This window comes from Lepisosteus oculatus, chromosome 22 (genome assembly GCF_040954835.1).
Source record: "Lepisosteus oculatus isolate fLepOcu1 chromosome 22, fLepOcu1.hap2, whole genome shotgun sequence".
Taxonomy (NCBI): Eukaryota; Metazoa; Chordata; class Actinopteri; order Semionotiformes; family Lepisosteidae; genus Lepisosteus; species Lepisosteus oculatus.
In genome coordinates, this window is record NC_090717.1 from 13,251,721 (window position 1) to 13,272,469 (window position 20,749).

A 20,749-nucleotide genomic window follows, 5' to 3' on the forward strand; every position below is an offset into this window, starting at 1 on the left:
TCACTCTTCTGCTCCTGTATTACTTTGACACTCTGCTCTCATTCAGCTGGCTGCTGCATCTGGTTTAATAAGGAAGTATCAAAGCCAGACGACGGGAGTAATTTCTGTCTATGAACTGCAATTCCACCGATGTTTAATTAAACAGCTGCTTTTCAGACACCCCCAGCCATCGGGAATATATAGAACTGCTCATCTGATAGGAAGGTTCATTAAAATTGAATGAAGCTACACCAAACCAAATAACCCGTGTCTCTGCACTCTCCTGAACACCTCGGTGTTATGGGATTGATTTTGTTCAGCACTGGAATCCATCCTAATGAAAAGACCATCAGTTTTCAGGCCGCTATGGTTTCATGCCCCCAGATGACATTCACAAGCAGAATAGCCAAGTGCTATTTCTACTACCACTGGCCATTGAAAATGAAAAAAAAAGAAAACTATCATTTTGCAAGTCAAATAAAAGTCACTGTAAGGAGACAAGAAGTACATTTGTTTTGCTTACACATTTTTAAATTATTTTTAAATTATTTTTTTATCGGTTATCTCATTTTGGCTCCCATGCAATACATCTACTCTCAACTATTTTAGTAATCAAAAAGGGCATGCTGTGTTATTCAAACAGTAGAAATGAATAAAAGCGATACAATTTTGTCTAGCATTAATATTCATGGTTTTTCTTCCAGTGCAGTTTTTGCAATTAATTTATTTCTGCAGGGAATACACATACTCAATTTTTCTGTGTAAATGTTAACTCAATGAGGGGTAATATATCATACAGAAGCTACACATTCTGACTGAAAGAATAGTGTCTGAACTACTTGTAAAAATGCAAATTTCAATCTCCTCCTGTTCCCTCTAAAAGCCTATAACTGCAGACTGCGGTTTGTAACTCCAATCAGGTCGATGGGTTGATGGTCCAATGTAAAGCACAGTAAAGGCATGCTGAATCTCAGAAACACAGATTGGTAAAAATGGTAAAACATAGTCAACATCCCAAAATACTCTTGTAAACGTACCAAGGTGAACTTTCAGAATGATAACATTTCTCCTTCCATTTATTTTCTAACCACTTTATGCAGTTCAGCGTCACAGGGGAGCTGGAGTCTTTCCCAGCAAACAACGGGCACAAGGCAGGGTACCCCCTGGGTGGGACGCCCATGCAAGACAATTCCCCCAGTGAACTGAGCCCGGGGCACTGCGAGGCAGCAACGCTAACCACTGTGCGACTGTGCGCACCTCTTCTTCATCAAGGCCCTTAAAACCAGAGGTAACAAATGCCTTTTTAAAAATCATCTTTAGTGGGTTCAGTACCCAAGGTTTTTACCTCGGCCAGCTCCTTCTATCAGCCCGCAGGGTGGAACTGTATGACAGCTTCACAACACCCCCGTCTCTCCTCTCCCGCCCCACCCACCTGTGCTGCTTGTGGTCTGCGGTCACTGTGATAAAGGCAGGTGCGTCCTCCATGGCATCAAAGTACTCCGTCTCCTCATCTTCGTCACTGGCCTCCCCTTTCAAAGGCCGCACACTCCCTGCAGGGGAACCAGAGAGACCGGCAGAAAATCACCCGCTGTATCGCAGCCGGTCGCACAGAAACACCGAGAGAAACCCACCACGGTCACCTCTCTCCTGCTGGTCCTATCGTTGCGCATGTCTTGCTTGCGGGAGACTCTGAAACTACACATGACAAGTACAGTACACAGTAATCAGACAGTTCCTCGTAAACCTAAACTTGTTTCAGTCTAGTTTACAGTTAACCATGAGGCCTGGGACTCCCAGAGGATTCTTCTTTCCTCTTGGGCGTTTGTGTTTTTCCTTCTCATCAGTGCATATCTGGTCTGCTGTTGCTGCACAATATTGTCAACTGTTGTATAATTCTGTAAAGCACAGGAAACTATGAAATAATCTGCTTATAATCAAAAACTAATACTGAACTGAGGAAACTTTCAGGAAGATGTTGGATCCGAGTGGTGTGCCGAAGAGCAGCTGTGTATCTTGTGTTCCCCTGAGCCAACTGTTTGGCCTGCTTATTATTGTGGTGTACCAGGCCTTTTGTAGCCACGGCAACGCCCAGATTCCCAGTGCTGCAGCTGGAGGAAAGGAATGCAGCTCCTTCCCCGATTATTAAGGTTTACCATTTTCATCTTCATAAACTTACATAATGTTTGTGATTCATGGCCAAAGTTGTCAGAAATTGCTGACTGGCTGATCACTGTTCTGATCACTCAAAACTTTGTTTAACCAAAACAAGTAAGACAGGCCAGGTGATCCCCTCTCGTCTGTATCTCTTGTGACCTTTTTTAATCCCCTCACCGCTGGGGCTGAACTCTGTTGTAGTACTGGGGGTTGGCAGGGGGACCTGAATGGGTGCGCAGGGGGGCCCTGGATTCGAACGGTTTTCTCAAGCTCTGCGGAGCTCCCGAACGGGCGCCAGACTCCCTGTGCCACCAGAGGCTCGAACGCTCTGGAGAGCCATGAGGTGCGAGACCCTTGTCCCAGTCTCATCTGACATCACGTAACCTGCGGCACGGAGAGGAGAACACGCGAGCCCTTGCACACACAAAGCGGGTGATGATGCTGTACTGCAGCTCACAGGGTTCGGTGTGCTCACTCCCTGTTTCTTCACACCCCGATTCTCCCTCGCAGCGACGAGAAACGGTAACTAGAAAGGGGCGAGTCAGAACCTGTTAATGTGACTCATGCCCTGCAGTCTACCCATTAGCAGCAGCGGTATCTGTCACCCTGCGGCCCAGTCTCATCGCGCGGGTCTGTGTACTGTATACCGAAGAGCACTCACTCGCATCTTCCGGCTCCTGCTTGAGGCCAAACAGACTCCCTCTCACTCACTTCGGAAAAGATTCCTCACAGAGGAAACCCTCATTTTGTTTTAAAAAAAAAAAGCACCTGTGAAGGCTGGTTTAACCTGAACATGAAATGATAGGATTTCTTTTGTTCACTGCCCGGTTCACATGCTTTTGTGCGTCTTAAGGATTCTGCTTCCTTTATTATTTTCCTTTATAAATACGTTCCACCCTAGAAAGTGAGTCTTAAAGAGCGAAACTTTCAACACGGCCTTCTGGCCTCTTCTTCATGTTCTAAACTATGTAGCATATTGCTACAAGAGATAAAAATTAAATTCTTTAAACCTGTAACAATTCAGAGCTTTTAAACTGTGGTTAAAGATATTCGTGTACAGTATCTGTCCTTCTCTGGCCTGAAGTAATAGACAACAAACTCATCTGGTTCATCCAGTTTTCAGACTGGGTTTAAACAGGTGATTTTTACTGTGACTCAGGAGGGCGCTGGTGTTACAGTATGCGTCCTTTGGGAGCGTTCCCGTGGCTGGAAGAAAGGGGCCGGTATTTTCAGCTGGGAGCTCCGTGCCGCAGGGGGTGCCGGAGACACAGGCGGGCGTGCGCGGCGACAGACTGACCCTGGGCAGTGTTGGGGGCAGTGGGGGGGTTGGCGAGCGTGGGCGCCTCCCGGAAGGCTCTCTCCAGGCTGTTGTGCTGCTTGGCTAGCTGCTCGATGGTCTCCTCCAGGCGGATCCTCTGCTCTCGCTCATACTGCAGGGCTCGCTGCCATTTCCGGCTGTGGCTCTCGGCTAGGTCCAGGAAGTCACGGCACGCCTGCACAGAACAGCACAGCAGGAAAACACGTCAGTCTGGCGACCCGTCGCCCTGGACGGCTCCTATTCTGGTAAAAGGACCTGGAAAACTTGCTTTCGCAAGAACCCGGACAGTGGAAAACACACATCCATCCATTTTCTAATTGCTTTGTCCTGTACAGAGTCACAGAGGAGCCAGAGCCTATCCCATCAGGCCACAGGCACAAGGCAGGGTACACCCTGGACAGGACGCCAGTCCATCCCGGTGACGTCGGACACAAACGTGCACACACCAAGTCTAGGGTCAGTTTTCCCAGAAGCCAATTAACCTACCAGCTTGTCTTTAGACTGGGGGGAAACTGGAGGGAACCCACACAAACACTGGAGATGAGACAAACTCCACACAAATAGCACCCCAGGATTTAAGCTCAGGGCCCAAACCACTGCGTCACGGGAACACCTTTTAAGAGTTTATTTAGGGATCAGAAGAAATGGGCAAAAAGTATGGAGGCAGGAGTGATTCCAATTCTAAGTTTTGAAAGGCACCAACTCCTTTCCTTTAATTCATCTGCCTGTGTCTAGTAAAAGGTTACAGTGGACACTGAGAATTGCTTGACCAGCTAACTTTGGCCCAAGGGCCTCAATGTTAAGAAACAAAGCATATACTATATAGTCCTGATATTTCAGTGCAGCCTCGTATACTCGTATAACCCCAGTGTTAGTTTTATGACAAGAAGTTTGGGAATTCATTAAAAAAACAATTATTTCTGAAATATTTCAAACGTTGGTGACCTTGAGTTCTGTGGTTCAACCAGGCAACGACAAATTAGACAGAACAGGTTGCCAATTGCTCTTTGTCTTAATTGCATTTTCACAAGTAGGAAAAGAAAGAAAACATTATACAGTAGGCGAAGGAGAGAGATGAAGAAAACAAGCTTCTGAACTTAGGGGACACTTCCTCTTATCTTTTGAGATCACTGATCAGTCTCTTATCACTTCTGTGAACTTCTGTAGTGTTTTCAATGCTCTGATATGTTGCAGACAATGATGGAGGGGAACGACCCACTATTAGAGATATTCTCTCCTGTTTTGATAGGGCAGCACATAGTGAATACATAGAACTTCATGTCACTTACATCAGATGAAACTAAAAACAATTTCTACAGTTAAAAAAAAACAATCTGGGATCACATTGTACAGTTTCACCAAGTCACCAGTCAGCACAGGTCTCCCAGTGCACACGTACAGTCCACATGGGGGAGTGCAGAGTATATCGAACCTTTTCTCCCGAACTAAAATCTAAACATCACCTTGCACTTTCTGCAACCGGCAGAAATATACATTGCACCTTGCACATCTATCAGTCAGCTATATTCAATTTTGTAGAATTAGGTTCCAAGATAAAAAAAAACTGAAACAAAGACCCGATGTTTTGACAGAAATGCCTTTTGTCAAGAGTTCCAGCTTTTTGCAGCAAACTTAATCTGAAGCTTATATATAAAATGAGACGGAGAAAGTTTAAGATCACTTTGAACGTGCACCGAATAGCAGAAGGTTTCCAAAGCTCAGTTTCCTTCAGCATTTTAGTGGAAAAAAAAGAGTCTGTCCTTAAATCTAAATGCAATGCAATTTATAGTGAGCTGACTTGTTATGCCATTGGAGCCTGCAATATAATGACCTCTAATGTCAAATTTAAACACAAATTTACATGCTTGCAGGCCTGTCATTTTTGACGTCAGTTCATTTCCTGTAGATGATATAAACCATGAAGAAATGTATTAATGCCTTTCTGACTGGATAATGTCACATCAATTTACATGTTTCAAATCCACACCGCCTTTAATTTAAAATGTTATTGGTTTTGGAACGAATTTAATGATGAAAATGAGGTAATGTGAGTAGAAATTACTATAAATATTATACTGTATAGATTAGGTAATGTGTAGAACATGTGGCAACGATTTCACTGAACAGCAGAACAGCAATCTCTCTCACAAGTTTCATATCACCACATCAATCACCTTAGAGATTCTCACTTTATTTTCAAGCTTTGGCTGCTTATTGCTATGAGAGGAAATACGAACGCAGTGAAACCCTCAAGCACGCTTCGAAGAGACAGCTCCTACAGTAAATTGTGTTCAAATAAATGGATGATAAAGCTACTGATAACACCCAAACAAGAAGGAGCACTGCGAGAAGGACTGAGGACAGTCGGTACATCTGACACGTGCCACAGCACTGCCAAGGTGACGGGACGGCCTTTGCCATTGTCGTGCTACTGTCATTGCTTGACCTCCAGTGCCAGAAGACTGACACCCAGCAGGCGGAGTGTGAGTGAAGAGCCGAGCTTCTCGCCAGTCCGACGTCACCAGTGGGAGGAGGGCAGAGCCGCCCCCCCTCTCTGGGGGGGATTATCTGCCTGTCTTTCCGGTTAAACTGAGTGAGTCACAACGAGCTGCTGGAGCCAAACAATTTCAGCATCCCGCACGGACAAGCTTTTTCGGGGTTTTTTTTTTATGAATCTTAATTTTTTTTCCTTCAGCGTTACTAAAAGAGGAAGTTACTCCATCCATTCATTTCCTAACTCCTTCAGATTCGGCAAGCAACGGAGCAGGAGGCAGGATAGGCCCTGAACGGGATGCTGTTCCCTCGCAGGGCACGGACACGAGCTCACGCCCACACAGCGGGGCCAAAACAGTGCCTGAATTTCTAAAAGAGAAACTCCTTAATTTCTCAGAACAGGATCATTCAACCAGCAGATCAACACTAGATCCAACAGAATGTTTACAACTTAAATATAAAAAGGAAATGGATACGATTATACAAACAGTACTCAATAAGATAATCCACAGGCCTGGTGAAATTTACAATCTTTACAATTTCACAAGCGTTTTATTACCTTTTCCTTGTTTCTGTGTTGCTTAAACCTCCTCCCTGTGCAGAAATGGTGATCTGCACCTGCACGACCAGCGCGTTCTTCTGTTCCTCACGGTGTGGAGTCAAAGACCATGAGAAGGGGAGAGCTGCAGACGGCAGGCCTGTCCCTGCAGGTGGCGCTAGCCTGTGTGTGCGGAGCAGCAGGTGGGGGTGAACTGTGTGCGTGCGCATGTGCGCACTGTAAGGTGGCTTTTTTCTCAATCAGGAGATCAGAGCTGTGTAACCAGCTGTCACAGATTTCTCAGTCAGGAGACGAGAGCAAGGACGGCCGACCCCGGAGGTGGAGAATGATCAAGGCGTAGACTAGGTCATGTGGATGCTGTACGTGGTGGAGGCAGAGACATGACAGAGCTAATCTGTAATAAAATGCCTTGGTGCCAGAACAGCGATGAGCACTGATAAGCCTCTTTTCGTCATTAACTTCTTGCTTTCTAAGCTGTTAGCAAAGCTCCCTTTAGTCATGCCTTGTGGCACTCTTCCAGTTCATTCATTATTGCTTCCAAAGTAGTACAGATCACACACCTTTCCTAGTGTCTGGTATCTATTCACTACCCGTCTCTCTAGTGGATCTGTGCTTGAATTCTCATTAGACTACGACACAAGACCTGTAGTGGGAAAAAGGAAATGGCTTGGAGGGGGCAGGTCAAGGACGGACTGTCAGCCATCTGTCAGCCTGCGCTGCCTAGCCTAAGCAGAGCAGCAATCCCTTCTGCTTTTCCAGCTCTCCGTTAGGTTGGTTTGCTTTGCTGTTTTCCTGCCCACAGGCGTTGAGACCGGTCTACAATGAGCAGCTGCGCTGCTCCAGGTGCACCACACGAGCACTTGAGGAGACTCCTCTAGCTGGACCGACGGGACGGAGGCCGAGGCAGCGGGTGGGCCTGGCGCTCAAGAGCAGGGCGTGATGCCAAACTGCTCCCCTGCAACACCTCCTCCCCACACGCAGCTTCTCTACTGCAACAGCTCGACATGAACACCTGATGTGATTAAAAAAGGGAAATTAAATCTCCTTTTCAATAGCTTCTAACAGATACTGTATAGAACCAGGCACCAGACACAAAATAAAAGCCCTGTGGATGGGTGGCATGGTGGTGCAGTGGTAAGCATAGCATTCTCTTGGCCTTCCTCCCACTCTCCAAAGATATGCAGTACCGGCCCGTTAACTGGCCTCTGGGGAAACCGCCCCAGGTGTCTGGGGGTGTCTCTGTTTGTGCCCTGTGTACACTGTCTTGCCCCGCTGCCTGCTGGGATAGGCTCTGGCGCCCCTGTGACCCTGTGCTGGATAAAGTGGTCAGAAAATGGATGGGTCCCAACTGCTAAAATCCTCTTATCTGCTAAGACACCAGATTGGCAAGACATTGGCTAAAGCTGACAGGCAGAGGTAATGCCCATTTTCTTTCTCCTTTTAGTACAATTAGAAGCACTAAGTTTTCACAAGGCTTGTTCTCTTTAGAAATAGCAATGTTTCACAACTTTGAAGTCAAACTGCAAGACCTTTACTGAACGTTTGCTACATGCGCCGTGATTATCATACAGTAGGTGCCTCAGGGCTGTTTAAGAGGAGGACAGCCAAGACAGAAGAACGTACTGCACCACAAAATTGAAAGAACTAAATTCTTTTACCCACAACATGAGGCAACTCAGGTAAAGTTGTATTTAGGCCTTCACATATTGGAATGAAATCAGTTTTTTTTTTGTGCAAACTTACAGTAGCTTTTTGCGGCAGAACAAAACAGTAGTAGCAGGAAAAAAAGTGGTTTACTGTATACTTCAAAGAGTCTGTCTGATCTAATCTTTAACTCCAGTTCTCCAGGATTCGTCAATATCCAGTTAAATGCTATCAATGTATATTAGACCTAAAATAAATCGTGCTTTTTCCAGGTTTTTCATTACCACTCTTTTTAGTGTCAGTACTATTTTTGTAACATGGTCATTTACATTTTGTGTGCATTCCAGGGCTGTCTTTGTAGTTTGCCAAAGTCCTGTAGTTAAAAATATCAAAGACAAAAGATGTTCAAGTGTGAAGGATACTATATGCTACTGTGCACAGTGTAGTCCCCGTCTCACAGGTCTTGAATATGCTTAAGCAAAAAAAGCTCTCAGATCTGTTCAGTTATTAACCAGATCAGGGAGATGTTTGCTGTAAAGCATATTACTGAGATTGATACATCTATTTGAAAAGTTTAATTTCTACTTGGGAGTTAAAAATGTTAGAAGACAATAACTTTCCTTCAACAAAATAAGAAGGTAATAAAACTATCACACAGGTATTTCTCAAAAATTGTCCACATTTGTAAAAGTCTGCTAGCTAATTAAATGTGATCTACTGTATCAAAGCAGGAGCTCTTTAGACATTTTATAAACATCATAAAGTTACATTAGATGTTATCCAGATTGCTTTTAAAACAGTTGCACAGAGTGAGCCAAAGTGAAATCCTTCCTCTTTTATTTTCAGAAGGAGGGGTTGGGATTTGGGAGCAACTGACTTCTGTACTACCCCGGGACATCTCATTCACAGTTTGCTTCAGCTGCAATAACGGTTTGTGGTTTACGTTGAAGTCTCGAATGCCAAGTGATGTAAACCTTTCCTCTGCCGGCACGCACTGTAGTTTCAAACACATGCTCAGGAGCCGTGAAGGCTCTCAAGAGCTTAACTAAAGTGCAGTTGATACGGCAGTCGATAGAAAAATATTCCAATAATCAAAATAATTGCCTTGTCTTCCAACCCTAATATGTAGTGGTAACAAACCAGGCACATGTACACACCAGCTTATTTTGCCCTGACTGACCAACAGCTCTCTTCCTACAGAGATCTCAACTAATTTGCATTCCCCAGCTTTCATGTGTATAAACAACCAAGCAAAGAACAGCAGGAAAACATTTAAGCAAATTCCGACACATCACCAAAAGACCACTGCAGTTTCTCCATCGCCAGGTCCTTTTGTAACTACAGGATGGCAGTGTGCGCGTTTTCGGTCTGCTACAGAGCAAGGACAAAACTCCAAACCTGTCAGCTCTGCTGCTCTATCAAAACCATCATGATGAAGTCTCAGCGGCAGCCAGCTCTGTCCAGCAGCTGGTTTGTCAGCAGTTGTACACTGGCTTATTTACTGCAGGAAGCCAGTTACAATAAAACAAGGTTATAATTAATTTGTTCTTTAGTGAGGAAGAACAGAGAAAAGCAAAACCTTTTTTCTCTTACCCATCTGCATCAGTACTGAGTGGACGCACCCTGCTGTCTCTTGAGAAAACTGTACACTCTAGATGTTACAGTGCACGTCATGCACTTCCTCAAACTTTAGAGCTGTGAGACTATGTCATCTGAAGGAACACATTTCTGAAATGGCTGTTTATTCTTCAGATAGATGATCACCTTCTTCTAAAATACAAAAGGTTTAATTTAAGATGCTTTTGCTGGAGACTGGTACTGTATAACTACTCAAGAATTGCCATCAGTTTATGAGCGGGTCTCCAAAGCTGTTCTGTATCAGGACTTCTGTGTGAATCAGGCTGAAGTTCACTGAAGGTTCTGGATTTTATTAGAAGAACAGATACCATCAGAACTCCTTCATAAACGCTGCACAGCACAATAAAACAACAAGCAAAATAACAATATAAAACATAGAGAAAAATAAAATTTCAGATAAACATTACAGGACTGCAGTTACTGAGGTGCAGCTGTTGAAAATCCAGATGGTGTCTTCCATCATTTTCATCTGACTTCTCTCTACCTGGCATTTTGCTCTTCGCTTTCACCTGGAACCATGTTTTGTGAAATGATACGAATGATCACATGCCTGTAGTGCCATTTGTCACATTAGGTTAGATGTTAAATGGTGTTCTTAAATGCTAATAAGCGAGTGATGGCTGTGTTTAGTTAGCCTTGTTCAAGTAAAGTGTAACTGTCATGGTAATAAATAAAAATCATATCAGTTTGGAAAAAGAAAAGTGTATTTAAACCATATCAGTTTAGAAAAAATGTATCGAAAGGAAAAATATATCAATTGTATCAAAATTGGACTTCTTAATTGGAAAGTCACGGATAAGCTTTGGAAAGTCTGGCCTTTTAAGAGCAAATTTGTAAGGTGAGATTATGGAGAGCCATTCCACAGGACATGCAGGGATTTTCTATTTCTGTCCCGTAGATAGACCGATCGGGTATCCCTCATTCATCAAGCACAGCACATCTGCCCAACAGGATTGTGTTTCTGCCCTTCAGACAGCAGCTTCCTGTGTGAATGAGATTCGGTGCTGCTCATTCTTTCTGGAAGTTTATCACACGGAGACAGGCGAAGAGTTGTCTTCACGACCCAGTTTGTGATTTGTGTGTGCCTTACTGGCAGTTTCTCCAAAGTGCAAAATTTACTTTTCACCCACAGAAGAGCTGCACAGAACAGGACGAAGATTTCAAAACCCAGGGGCCCCCGGAGCTCCTGTTGTCATAGAAAAAGGCCTGGCAAGCTCATCACTCGAGACATTCGCTCCACACCCCACCCACAAGTCCTGCACCCATTGTGTAAATGCCTTGAAGGCTGTCTGCAGCAGTTCTGTTGCCCAGGAGTACTGTCCTAAAACTGCAGCTTTGTTTTGTCACATTCAGCATACAGCAGCAGGACATGTACTACTGTACTACTCTTAGCACGAGGACATAAAAGTGCAAACTATAATCCACCTACACACAACATACTAGTAGACCCATGACTCTACAGATCAGACCAACCTTTCTGCGTTTTATTTTTTTTAATAACAGATGTTTCTGCCTATTTTATATTTATCACATTCGGCTTCAAGAGTGGGTTTTATTGATATGCAACACATGCAGACGTAGCCATGCGCTCTAATGGCTGACGTACAGTATATTTAATATTTCAAGACTGAATTTGTGCAACTCTTGCTGACATTTTGGTTTGTAATACCAACCAGTGTTCAATGGGCACAGATTCTAGGGTTAGAGGAAGTGCCCAGTTAGGGTTAGAAAAACCGTAATGCTTTGACTTCAATCAAAGTTATGGTTATATTCCTCAAGGCATCAAATATTTATATTTTTTTTTATCATAGTAAAATCTAGGGTCTCACCTATGGGAGACACATTACATAAGTTCCCCAAGTGACAACTTTTACAAAATGTGTAGTTAAGAGCAAAACACCACTAATACTATATTTCTATTCACATTCAAAATGCAGATTTATCACTATCAGCAAGCCATGTCTCAGAGGAAGTGTAACCCTAGCCCTTATTTCAGTTTTACCTATTCAAGAAGCTGCGCTGCGCACAACACTGAAATTCATTTCAAGCAGGAATTTATTGAAAAATTCCTTAAAAGTCTTTTAGGGGGCTGGGTCTTAGGTAATAATCATATATAAAGTCTTTAGACTGAATTTGTGCAATTTACCTTGTTTCAGAGGAAGTGGAACCCTAACCCTAATTTCAGTTTTAACTCATCAAAGAATCTGCACTGAATAATATATATATATATTTCAAACAGGAATTTCTTGGGCAAATGCTTTTAAACCTCTCAGGGTGCATGTGCCATATGTAATAATGAAATTCGTTGACCTGTATGTAGAAGTACAGAATATCATGAAAAGTGCACTATGGAGTAAAAATACTTGCTGCACATACTGTACAAAAGGGATCATGGGCGAGACACTGCCACTGACAAGGACACTACACACCAGAGGCTGCTACAGCACGAGCTGCAGGGTCTGATGGGCAGAGCTTCTACTGACAGAGGCCACTGTGGTTATCTATAGGACGGCCTTGCCCATGGTCCCATTTGTACAAGTGTAACATACCATTACTCAGTTTCTATTTAAAAAGCTTTCTGAAAAGGCCACTTAACATTGCAAGTACCCTGTACAGTAAAACACAGGGTGTGCTGTAATTCTTGGGTCTGTGAAAAGTGCAGGGACTAACTACAGTACTGTATGTCTCTGCTTCTGTCGCTAACGTGTGGATGTGGGAGTGATCAAATGATTTTATATTTGTTGGATGTCATCTAGCTACAGGTTTAAATATAGCCGGCACATTTCATGACACCGTGCGCAGATTAAAATTAGACAGCACTACGGAGTGAAATGCAGTGCTAGGCATGCAACTATAATTTGAATTTTTATCAAATTTTAGAGCAACATCATTCCCTGACAATTCCTGCTTTGTCACTTGCCCACGTAGTTATTCTACATGCGTCTTCTTTAGAGCCCCTAATATTTTTTAATATTCACTGCTACTGTACTGTACATTTCAAAACCATCTTAACATAAAAAGTGCACATAAGTAATCAGTATTCTGTGTTTAATATCCTTACATTCTGAATAAGACTGGAGTCAATATTATACAAATTTATTACTAGTGGCCTTCGTACCAAAACCATTTAAGAACACAGTAGAAAATAAAAATAAAAAAATAATAGGAAATGCAAATCAACTACAGGGTCCAAACTAAAGCACTTTAACATTTCTTATGCTAACCTGGGTGGTTAGCATAAGTGTCGCAGCTAAAAGCTGATTCCAGCTACAGGTACAGTAGCTAATTGTCATATCTGGGTACAAGCAGAAAAGAGCCGATGCTGAACTCAGGAGGGCCCTGTCACACCAGTGGCTTCATACAGCACGTTACTGAAGTCACTTCAAAGTTCATTTGAAACAGGGAAGCTGTGCTCAGAGCTTCACTCTGGGGTGATGTTGTCAGACAAGCTGAACAAGCCGAACCTTTTAAGTCTGTTGTCAGCCACATCTGCAAATAAGGAGCTACAACTGTAGCTTATGAATCAGCATCTTTGCATCCTTCCTGTATTTCTATACAGTGTTTATAGCACAGTAAGTCTACATACTCTTTCCAAAGTATCACGTTTGTTGGCCTACCAGCCTGAAATCCATTTTTCCTAGGGTTTCATTTGCAATTACTTTTCAGACTGTCTGGGGGGTTTGTTTTTCCCCAAAATAAGGGCAGAGCTTGCTTTCTTAACTCTGCCCCCTTTTCACTGGTTCAGCAGCAAACCGGTGCTGAAAAACACATGCAGAATCCTGGCAGGAGTACCTAATCATCAGGCCCCTGGGGCACAACCCTGAAAATGTCTTCTACAAAAAGTACTGTACTTACCATGAAAAGCTGCTCAATACGTACTAAATCAGGATTAATTTGGCATGAGCTGGTGAACTAAGGGAAGACGGCTGACTGCAGTTGTTACAGTTTTTTTCCAAAAGTTCAATACATTTCATTTGTAACAGGACAAGCAGTGCACAAAGAATTAGTAAGAAACCAGACTGCTGATGAACAATTCTCTATGCTAACATGTGGTGCGTGCATTCTCCACAGTTAGTGTTAGTGAAGACAGAACACGTGGCTGCAATTTATTTAGACCCGCAGCAGCTTGATTTGAAATACATGGAATGTCAGTATCAGCAGTATTAAAGAACCCCAGGAACAGATACAGAGGACTCACAGGAGCGGGCGCTGTGCACTCACATTGATCATAGCATTGGAAGTGATCCTGAAGAGAGTGGCGCGCTCGTTCACGGCCTTGATCTTCTCCCCGCCCTCCGCCGGCACCTTGAGGCTCTCGAGCTCGCTCAGCGACCGCTGCAGCGCCGCCCCGTGCTTGGCGATCAGGTCGTTGCACGTGCTCAGGTCGTCGAGCTTGCTGGCGAGGGTCTTCAGCGTGCTGTGGGTCTCGCTCCTGTCCGACGGGGAGGCAGGCTCCTCGTCCCCAGAGTCATCTGGAACAGAGAGGGGGACAAGGCGCAGTCAGCCGCTGGACTGGGGAGGAGCGTCCCTTCTGGCTTGTCTTTATAACCGTTTGACTCAAATGGTCCTTTTATTCAAGCACTTCAGTACGACTGTGTTTACTGGGATTGGAGTCCAGAAAGCCATGCTGGGTAAACTGGGCATACGGACTTCCTGTCCTGTTTACTGTGTTTGTGGTGTACACAGCCATATGTAAGAAGACAGTATCTTCTGTTTCCTTTACGGTGTCCATTCGCCACGCTAGCGTCTTCTTAAAAGGGACAAGGAGTGTGCACAAGAAGAACGCTCATGTGACACCAGGCTGACAACAGCTTTCCCTCTTGTGGGACACATTTCGATAGCATTCATTAGGACACAACGAGATGGTGGCGCAGGGGCCCGCACCGCTGCCTCGCAGTCCGGGACTACCGGCGTGGAGGGGGATAGATGAGGAGAGGTCTTGCACTGTATTTTTTTGGGACTTGGAAAACAGAAATTGCATCACTGTCATGTATGCAACTGAGACCTACTTTTTAGAGTGGATGAGGACCTCCCAGTGTTGCGCCTACAGGAACATGCGGACTGACATGGTGTGCGTTTCACAGTTCTCATTACCGTGAGATTTTAACATTACAGTTGTGCTTAAAAAGGGTAAAAACACAAAAAAAGAAAACTGGAAAGCCAATGCCAGGCGAAAAGGCCTTCGAAAGAAACTACTACTGTAAGTGTATCTGGATCAGCCAACCAACTCTATACCCCAGCACAGAGCAGGCTGTCAGGCTGGTTGAGGATTATTAATGGACAGATGGAGAACGATTTTCAAATTTGTTTTCACAGATTTCCTATATAGGACTTCCTATGTTTAGAAATAAATGATTTAGGATGACCTATAAGACCTAATGGTTCAGGGCTCAGAAGGACCATGTTTAGTCTACATTATTTACTCCATCGAGTCACATTTTTGTGCCTTGCTATGTTACTAGAGAAAGGTTTTTAGTAATGGACATATAGTGCTTTGTGAAAAAGACAGGGACTGCATCCATTCTGTGAGGTCTAGAAATGTCAGTGCCAACTTCCTTTAAGACTAAGTCACAAACCATGTAGATGGTACCTGTAGACATCTAGATCTGATTCTCTAGAGTCTAGAGTCTCCAGATCAACAGCATTCCTTGAACCACCTTCCCCAGACTGAATGGTCTCTGGAATTAGCCCTTACACAACTGAAGGATGAGGACAAAAGGGAAACCACAGCAACCAACACGATTAAAAACCAACGTGCTGAAAAAGACAGGACATCACCACGCTTTCAATTTCATCTCTGCGGAAGTAATGGCACGACACACGCTCTTCGCCAGGGTTTCATGTAAATGACAAGACGTGTCTAATAGCACTGTCTGGTACTCACTCTGCCATGCCTATTTTTAGATCCCGAAGCAGTGACTCAGTTGACAGGGAAAATGTTTTCACACTGACTTGTAGCAAGGATACAGCCCTGCATACAGCGCGCACTGTACGGATGAGCTTCTGACAAGTCCCCGCATAAGATCACGCAGAAGCAGGCCAAGCTGAATTTCAATTACAGTAATGAATCCTTTGTTGGTTTTTATACCTCTCTCAGACTGGAATGGATGCCAGGGGTGGAGTGAAGCCCATCTACATGAAGAGTAAGTTGCACAACACTGTTGAGAGGGGATAATGATAATTGTGCAGGCACACAGTGCGAGACGCACGGTTAATGGTCAAACCAGCGAACACACTTTCCACTCTTCGATGTAAACAGCCTTTCTATTTCTTTTGTGAAGAGATCTCGGTAAACCCTGTCTGTTTTCTGATGGGTCTCGTTAGGCTCCATTAACTTGTATTGTACAGAAACTGTAATTTAATTATCGCACACTGCTCCCAGGCATTGATCCATCAAGACATTCCAGCACACAGGAGGGAGCGTTAAAGTGAGCAAACAGCCCACAGGAAACTATGGAGTGAACAGAAAGCTCAATGGAGCAGCAGCGAGACTCCAGCCCCTCAGACATCGGCTCCGTTCGGCAAACCTCAAGCCATATCTCTTAACTGATATAATTCTTAAAAAGGTAAGGGAAGAAAAAAAAAACACCTTACCAATTTACAATGTTAACCCCAGGCGAACAAATTCAGCCTGGGAGTGCTTGCCTTCATGAAAACGCAGTTAGTATTTAATTTTGGTCACACCTGGAAGTAAAACTACCAAGCCAACTCTTTTAGACAGCTATCATTTCCCTGAATCCGACCTCTCCCGCAGTGCATCCTGTGTCTGTAGATAAGGGAATCACGGCAGGCTGCTCAAACGTGTCATCGCAGCGAGGCCTCAGAAGAGCCCCTCAGACAGCAGGAGGGGGTACTCCAGGGCTGACTCAACAGCCTTTCACAGCCCTCTCCTTTATCTATGCACTTCCTAGCAATTAACACAAAGGAGTCCTCTGAGAAGCTGTATTGTTCCACAACAGGTTATCAAAGCACAACCCGCTTTGGAATCACTGAACAGCAGGGAAACCTGTCCCACCCGTGTTCCTGCTTTCCTCTTGATGAAGCGTGGTTCTCTATCATGACTGCTTCGCCCAGTGCAGGGCCGCGGGGGAGCCGGAACCTATCCCAGCATGCAGTGAGGGCAAGGCGTGATACACACTGGATGGGATATCAGTCCATCCCGGGGCAGAGAGACACAGACTGGCACACGCTCACACCAGGGCCAATTTTCTCAGACACCAATTGACCTTCCAGCAGGTCTCTGGACTGTGGTAGGGAGAACCGCGCATCCGAAGGAGACGCACACAAATGACAGGAGAACATACAAGCTCCACCCAGATGGCACACCAAGTCCAGAATTAAACTCAGAACTCCAGGACAGCGAGGCAACAACATGAACTCCTGTGGCACCATGCCACCCCAGTTACTCTTTTACTGTATTTAAACAATTTCTATTCTGAATTCTAGGTTTTGACAGGCAGCTGCTACTGCCGGTTTTCAACAGATAGTACTGTATATAGGCTTCACCATTTCAACACAAGTCTTTAGTGGCTTTCTTAGACATATATTTATTCTCAACCATTATTGTTGTTGTTGTTGTTTTGCCATTGGAATACATTGTGGATATGCATATTGGTTTCTGCAAACCTGAATGCCCACACCATCAGTTACTATTTCTGCACAATCTTCTTAAAATCCTGAACGTCAACAGATCGTCATGTACTAAGCCTCTGCTTTAATTGGTATCGGTCTTTTCTAATGCTTCCTTCTGGCCGTTGTGGAGTCAGAAAAGGAATCTCAAGGCTAACTGAGAAGGAAGTAAGCTGGGAAAGAGGATTAACATCACACAGGTGCCCTGTAACCTTTTCACATAGCACAATGACTTATTTTTAATTATTATTAAATTATTATTCACTTTCAGAATTATTATTTTTGTAATTCTTTGTTCACCAAGAAAAGCATTAATTTTTCAGAACATTAAATTGTCCATTGTAGCACTTCCACTATAGATACAGTACAGTACGTAAGGGGCAACACTTACTTTTCCATAACCTTCGGCTCTTTAACTTCATACCTGATTCAAACTTGGGCACAAATGCGACTTGTTCTTTTACTGACAAATCTTTGCACACTGGCATTAACTCACTTGCTGTGGTTGCACCTTAACACAACACTGCAAAATAACAAAGGATCTAATCAGCCTGAAAGCTGAGGCTTAAATTTGAAATTCTCTGCGTCTTGCACACATGCTGTATTCTGTTTGCAATTAAATACATCAATCGTCAGTGTCAGAAGGTGACATTACTGCTATCTCTCCTAGGACAATTCAATATTCTTAACGGGTTTTCTGAATATTGTTCACACTGCAGATTGTTCAACAACAGAACATCCTTTTCAAATGATCTCTAACAATGCAGTCTTGGCCAGAGGTCAGGTTAAAACAGCGTTCAACATCTTTCAATTTGCAATTTTGTGACTTTGTCAAAACCTATCATGCCACAAAACAATACATTTGTCCGGCTGACACGAAACTCAGTCGTCTTTTTTTTAAAGCCACAGAAATAACTGCCAATCCCACAGCTGGATGCACAACCTCACAAAGACAAAACATGTTGCCATACTGCCATCTCAGAATTGTCTCTTACCATCAATGTGACCCTCGGCTTCCATTTATGAGCCACTTTACTTGTTTGAAAACTCTAATCCCATGGTCTACAGTGTGTTTCTTTCTAGTGCCGCAGTGGTCCAGGCAGTCTGACAGCAGGGAGTGCTTGTGCTCAGAGACCTGCATAAAAAAAGACCGTGAAGCAGACTCCGGGATCTTCATGACCTGCGATTGAATTACACTGCGGCATAAATCACACTCGCTCCTGCGAAAATGAGTGCAAAAGCGCTCGGGCCACGAGGAGTGGGAGGGTCTTGCCTCTCCCTGCGCCCCCTGCCTCAGAGCCCCGCGGGGACATGTGAGATCCCGGCTCTCACTGTGGGCGGGCAGCGACGGACAAAGAGGGCAAGGCACAGCGCACTGCAATTTCAGAGGCACAGCCTCACAGAGGGCACAGAAATAGCACCGGAATCCGGAATGCAGAAACTCCTGGGACGCCCAGCAATGACAACAATGAGTCTCCCTCTGCGGTTCTGCAACACAGGACCAGTTCCAGACGAACCGAATGAAAACCCTCGAGATAAGAGCTGGTAAATGTTAGCAGGCGTTTAAATGTATATATTGTTGATAAAGTCAATACCAAAGAACTGGAATGAAAAAAGTTCAACAACTTCAGCTCCCTTCCTTGGGAAAAATCAATGTTGTTTGATTAGCTCAATTCAAATACAGGATACGCCTTTATTAGTTGTGAGAGCATACTGTACAACAAGCTGCCCGGCCATGATGTTGAAGAGAAAATGAGATCTTTGGAACAATTAGCAATAAAATGGGTTAGATGGGCCTCCTTTCATTTTAAAAACTTTCTTATGTTCTTACTCTTAAAGAGCACAAGCTACCAAAGACTAGACTGAATGGATTGGAAGCTGTAGTGTTTGGTTGCGTAAATCCTAAATCTTTCCCACTCAACGACCCATCCATCCAACACTGGGCATAGAAGGTGAAAGTTTCCTTAGCACCTGGTTCTGATGTGTGCTGCACATCTTCATGTAGCTCGTGTAAGACATCCAGGATGAAGAGCCAGCTGCAATGCAATACAGTGCAAGTTATGCAGAAAGCAGAATGATGATTGCATCCTCAGAACCTAGAGTCCAAAGGAGATTTTTATATTCTTTTTATTATTTTTTTCCAATCTCGCATGTGCATGCCATTACCAGATCCAAAAATAATCCTAAATCTCTTCTGAGCCCTGCTCCTCCAGTTTTGGTGGACACAGAAATTGCAAGATGTCTGGATTATGTATGCAAATGTGTGAAGTAATAACCCAGGTTTTTTGTTTCTGCAGATAGTCTGTCAACGGAAAAACACCTCACGACAAAAGAAAAAGAGGACAGAATGTCATTTCATGCTCCTCTACTGCTTTACTAGGCCAGAAATGGAGCTGCTGATACACTGATACACTGAGTTATGCTGGGGGCTCAGCCATCCTCTTGGCTAAACTAACTGATCTCTCCACAGGCGTCACAGTTCAGAAATTCTAACAAAGTAATGTTTGCCAACTGTAAAATGTTTACAAAACCAGAACACCTACAACACATTTCTCTAAACCTTGGTTTTCCCAAAACCAAATGATTTTAAGTGATGGTCTCACAGTATGTCAGGCATGATAAAATACAAATCTAAACTCCAAATCATGCACGCTTGTCGACATGTGAACTTTCTTATTAGACCTGAAACATGCATTTACTTTATGTTAAGTCTGTACACATCTATTGTGTCCCTTTTCCTCTTTTATTAAAGGAAGATATACTCTATGTCCACAGGCAGGAGCTGTATGTATGATGTGTGTCCATCCTGGTCAAAAGAAAACTGAAGCAATAAGCTACTACAGTAGAGTAATTAGAAATAATGGTTTAGCAAACACTATTTAAGGTAATAGGTAATTTCCCTAATGAAGAATTACAGATTTTGGTGAACACGGCACAAACAAGAAATGATCAGCAGGAGAATTACTCAGCAGAAAACAACATGCATTTTTCATTATCTGAGCTTAGCCGACAGGGAAGAATGGCTGAGAAAGTGTTTTAGTTTTTTGGTATTTTTTTTCTCAGATTGCCACGAAATAACCCACACATTTTGAAACGCCCAAGGCTGGCCCAATAGCTACAGCTCCCATGGGTCACTAGTCCAGTAAGGAATTGTATACTTTGTGCTCCTCAGAGACACACCCAACTGTCAGAGCCAACCCTCTTCTGATAGGCTGCAAGCTCCACAGCACCAGACAGGAGAGTTAGTGCTGACTGGAGGAGGAGTGCGTCTCTCAGTGATGTCACTGCAAGCTTGCAGGTATCCAACAAGTTATAGGTGTTTGCTTACAGTTGAG

The 20,749-nt window shown here is 43.9% G+C and overlaps 1 protein-coding gene and 1 long non-coding RNA gene across 5 annotated transcripts in view; one reads left to right on the top strand and one right to left on the bottom strand.

The window, feature by feature from the left end:
• osbp2b (oxysterol binding protein 2b) overlaps window positions 1-20,749 on the bottom strand; it is a 96,833-nt gene that overhangs the window by 26,983 nt on the left and 49,101 nt on the right. For 3 of the 4 annotated variants that reach the window (XM_015366223.2, XM_015366227.2, XM_015366224.2), the window contains 3 exons: window positions 14,007-14,257; window positions 3,431-3,626; window positions 1,412-1,529 (listed from right to left, as the gene is read on the bottom strand). In XM_015366223.2, the coding sequence (XP_015221709.1) occupies window positions 1,412-1,529; window positions 3,431-3,626; window positions 14,007-14,257 (565 nt within the window). Of the gene's footprint in view, window positions 1-1,411; window positions 1,530-3,430; window positions 3,627-14,006; window positions 14,258-18,409; window positions 18,501-20,749 lie in introns of those variants that run through there. The other variant, XM_015366225.2, reaches the window with a different exon arrangement.
• LOC107079774 (uncharacterized) lies at window positions 8,087-12,009 on the top strand. The gene is made up of 3 exons (XR_001480690.2): window positions 8,087-8,182; window positions 8,994-9,077; window positions 10,918-12,009. It is a non-coding gene; the product is annotated as an uncharacterized lncRNA (long non-coding RNA).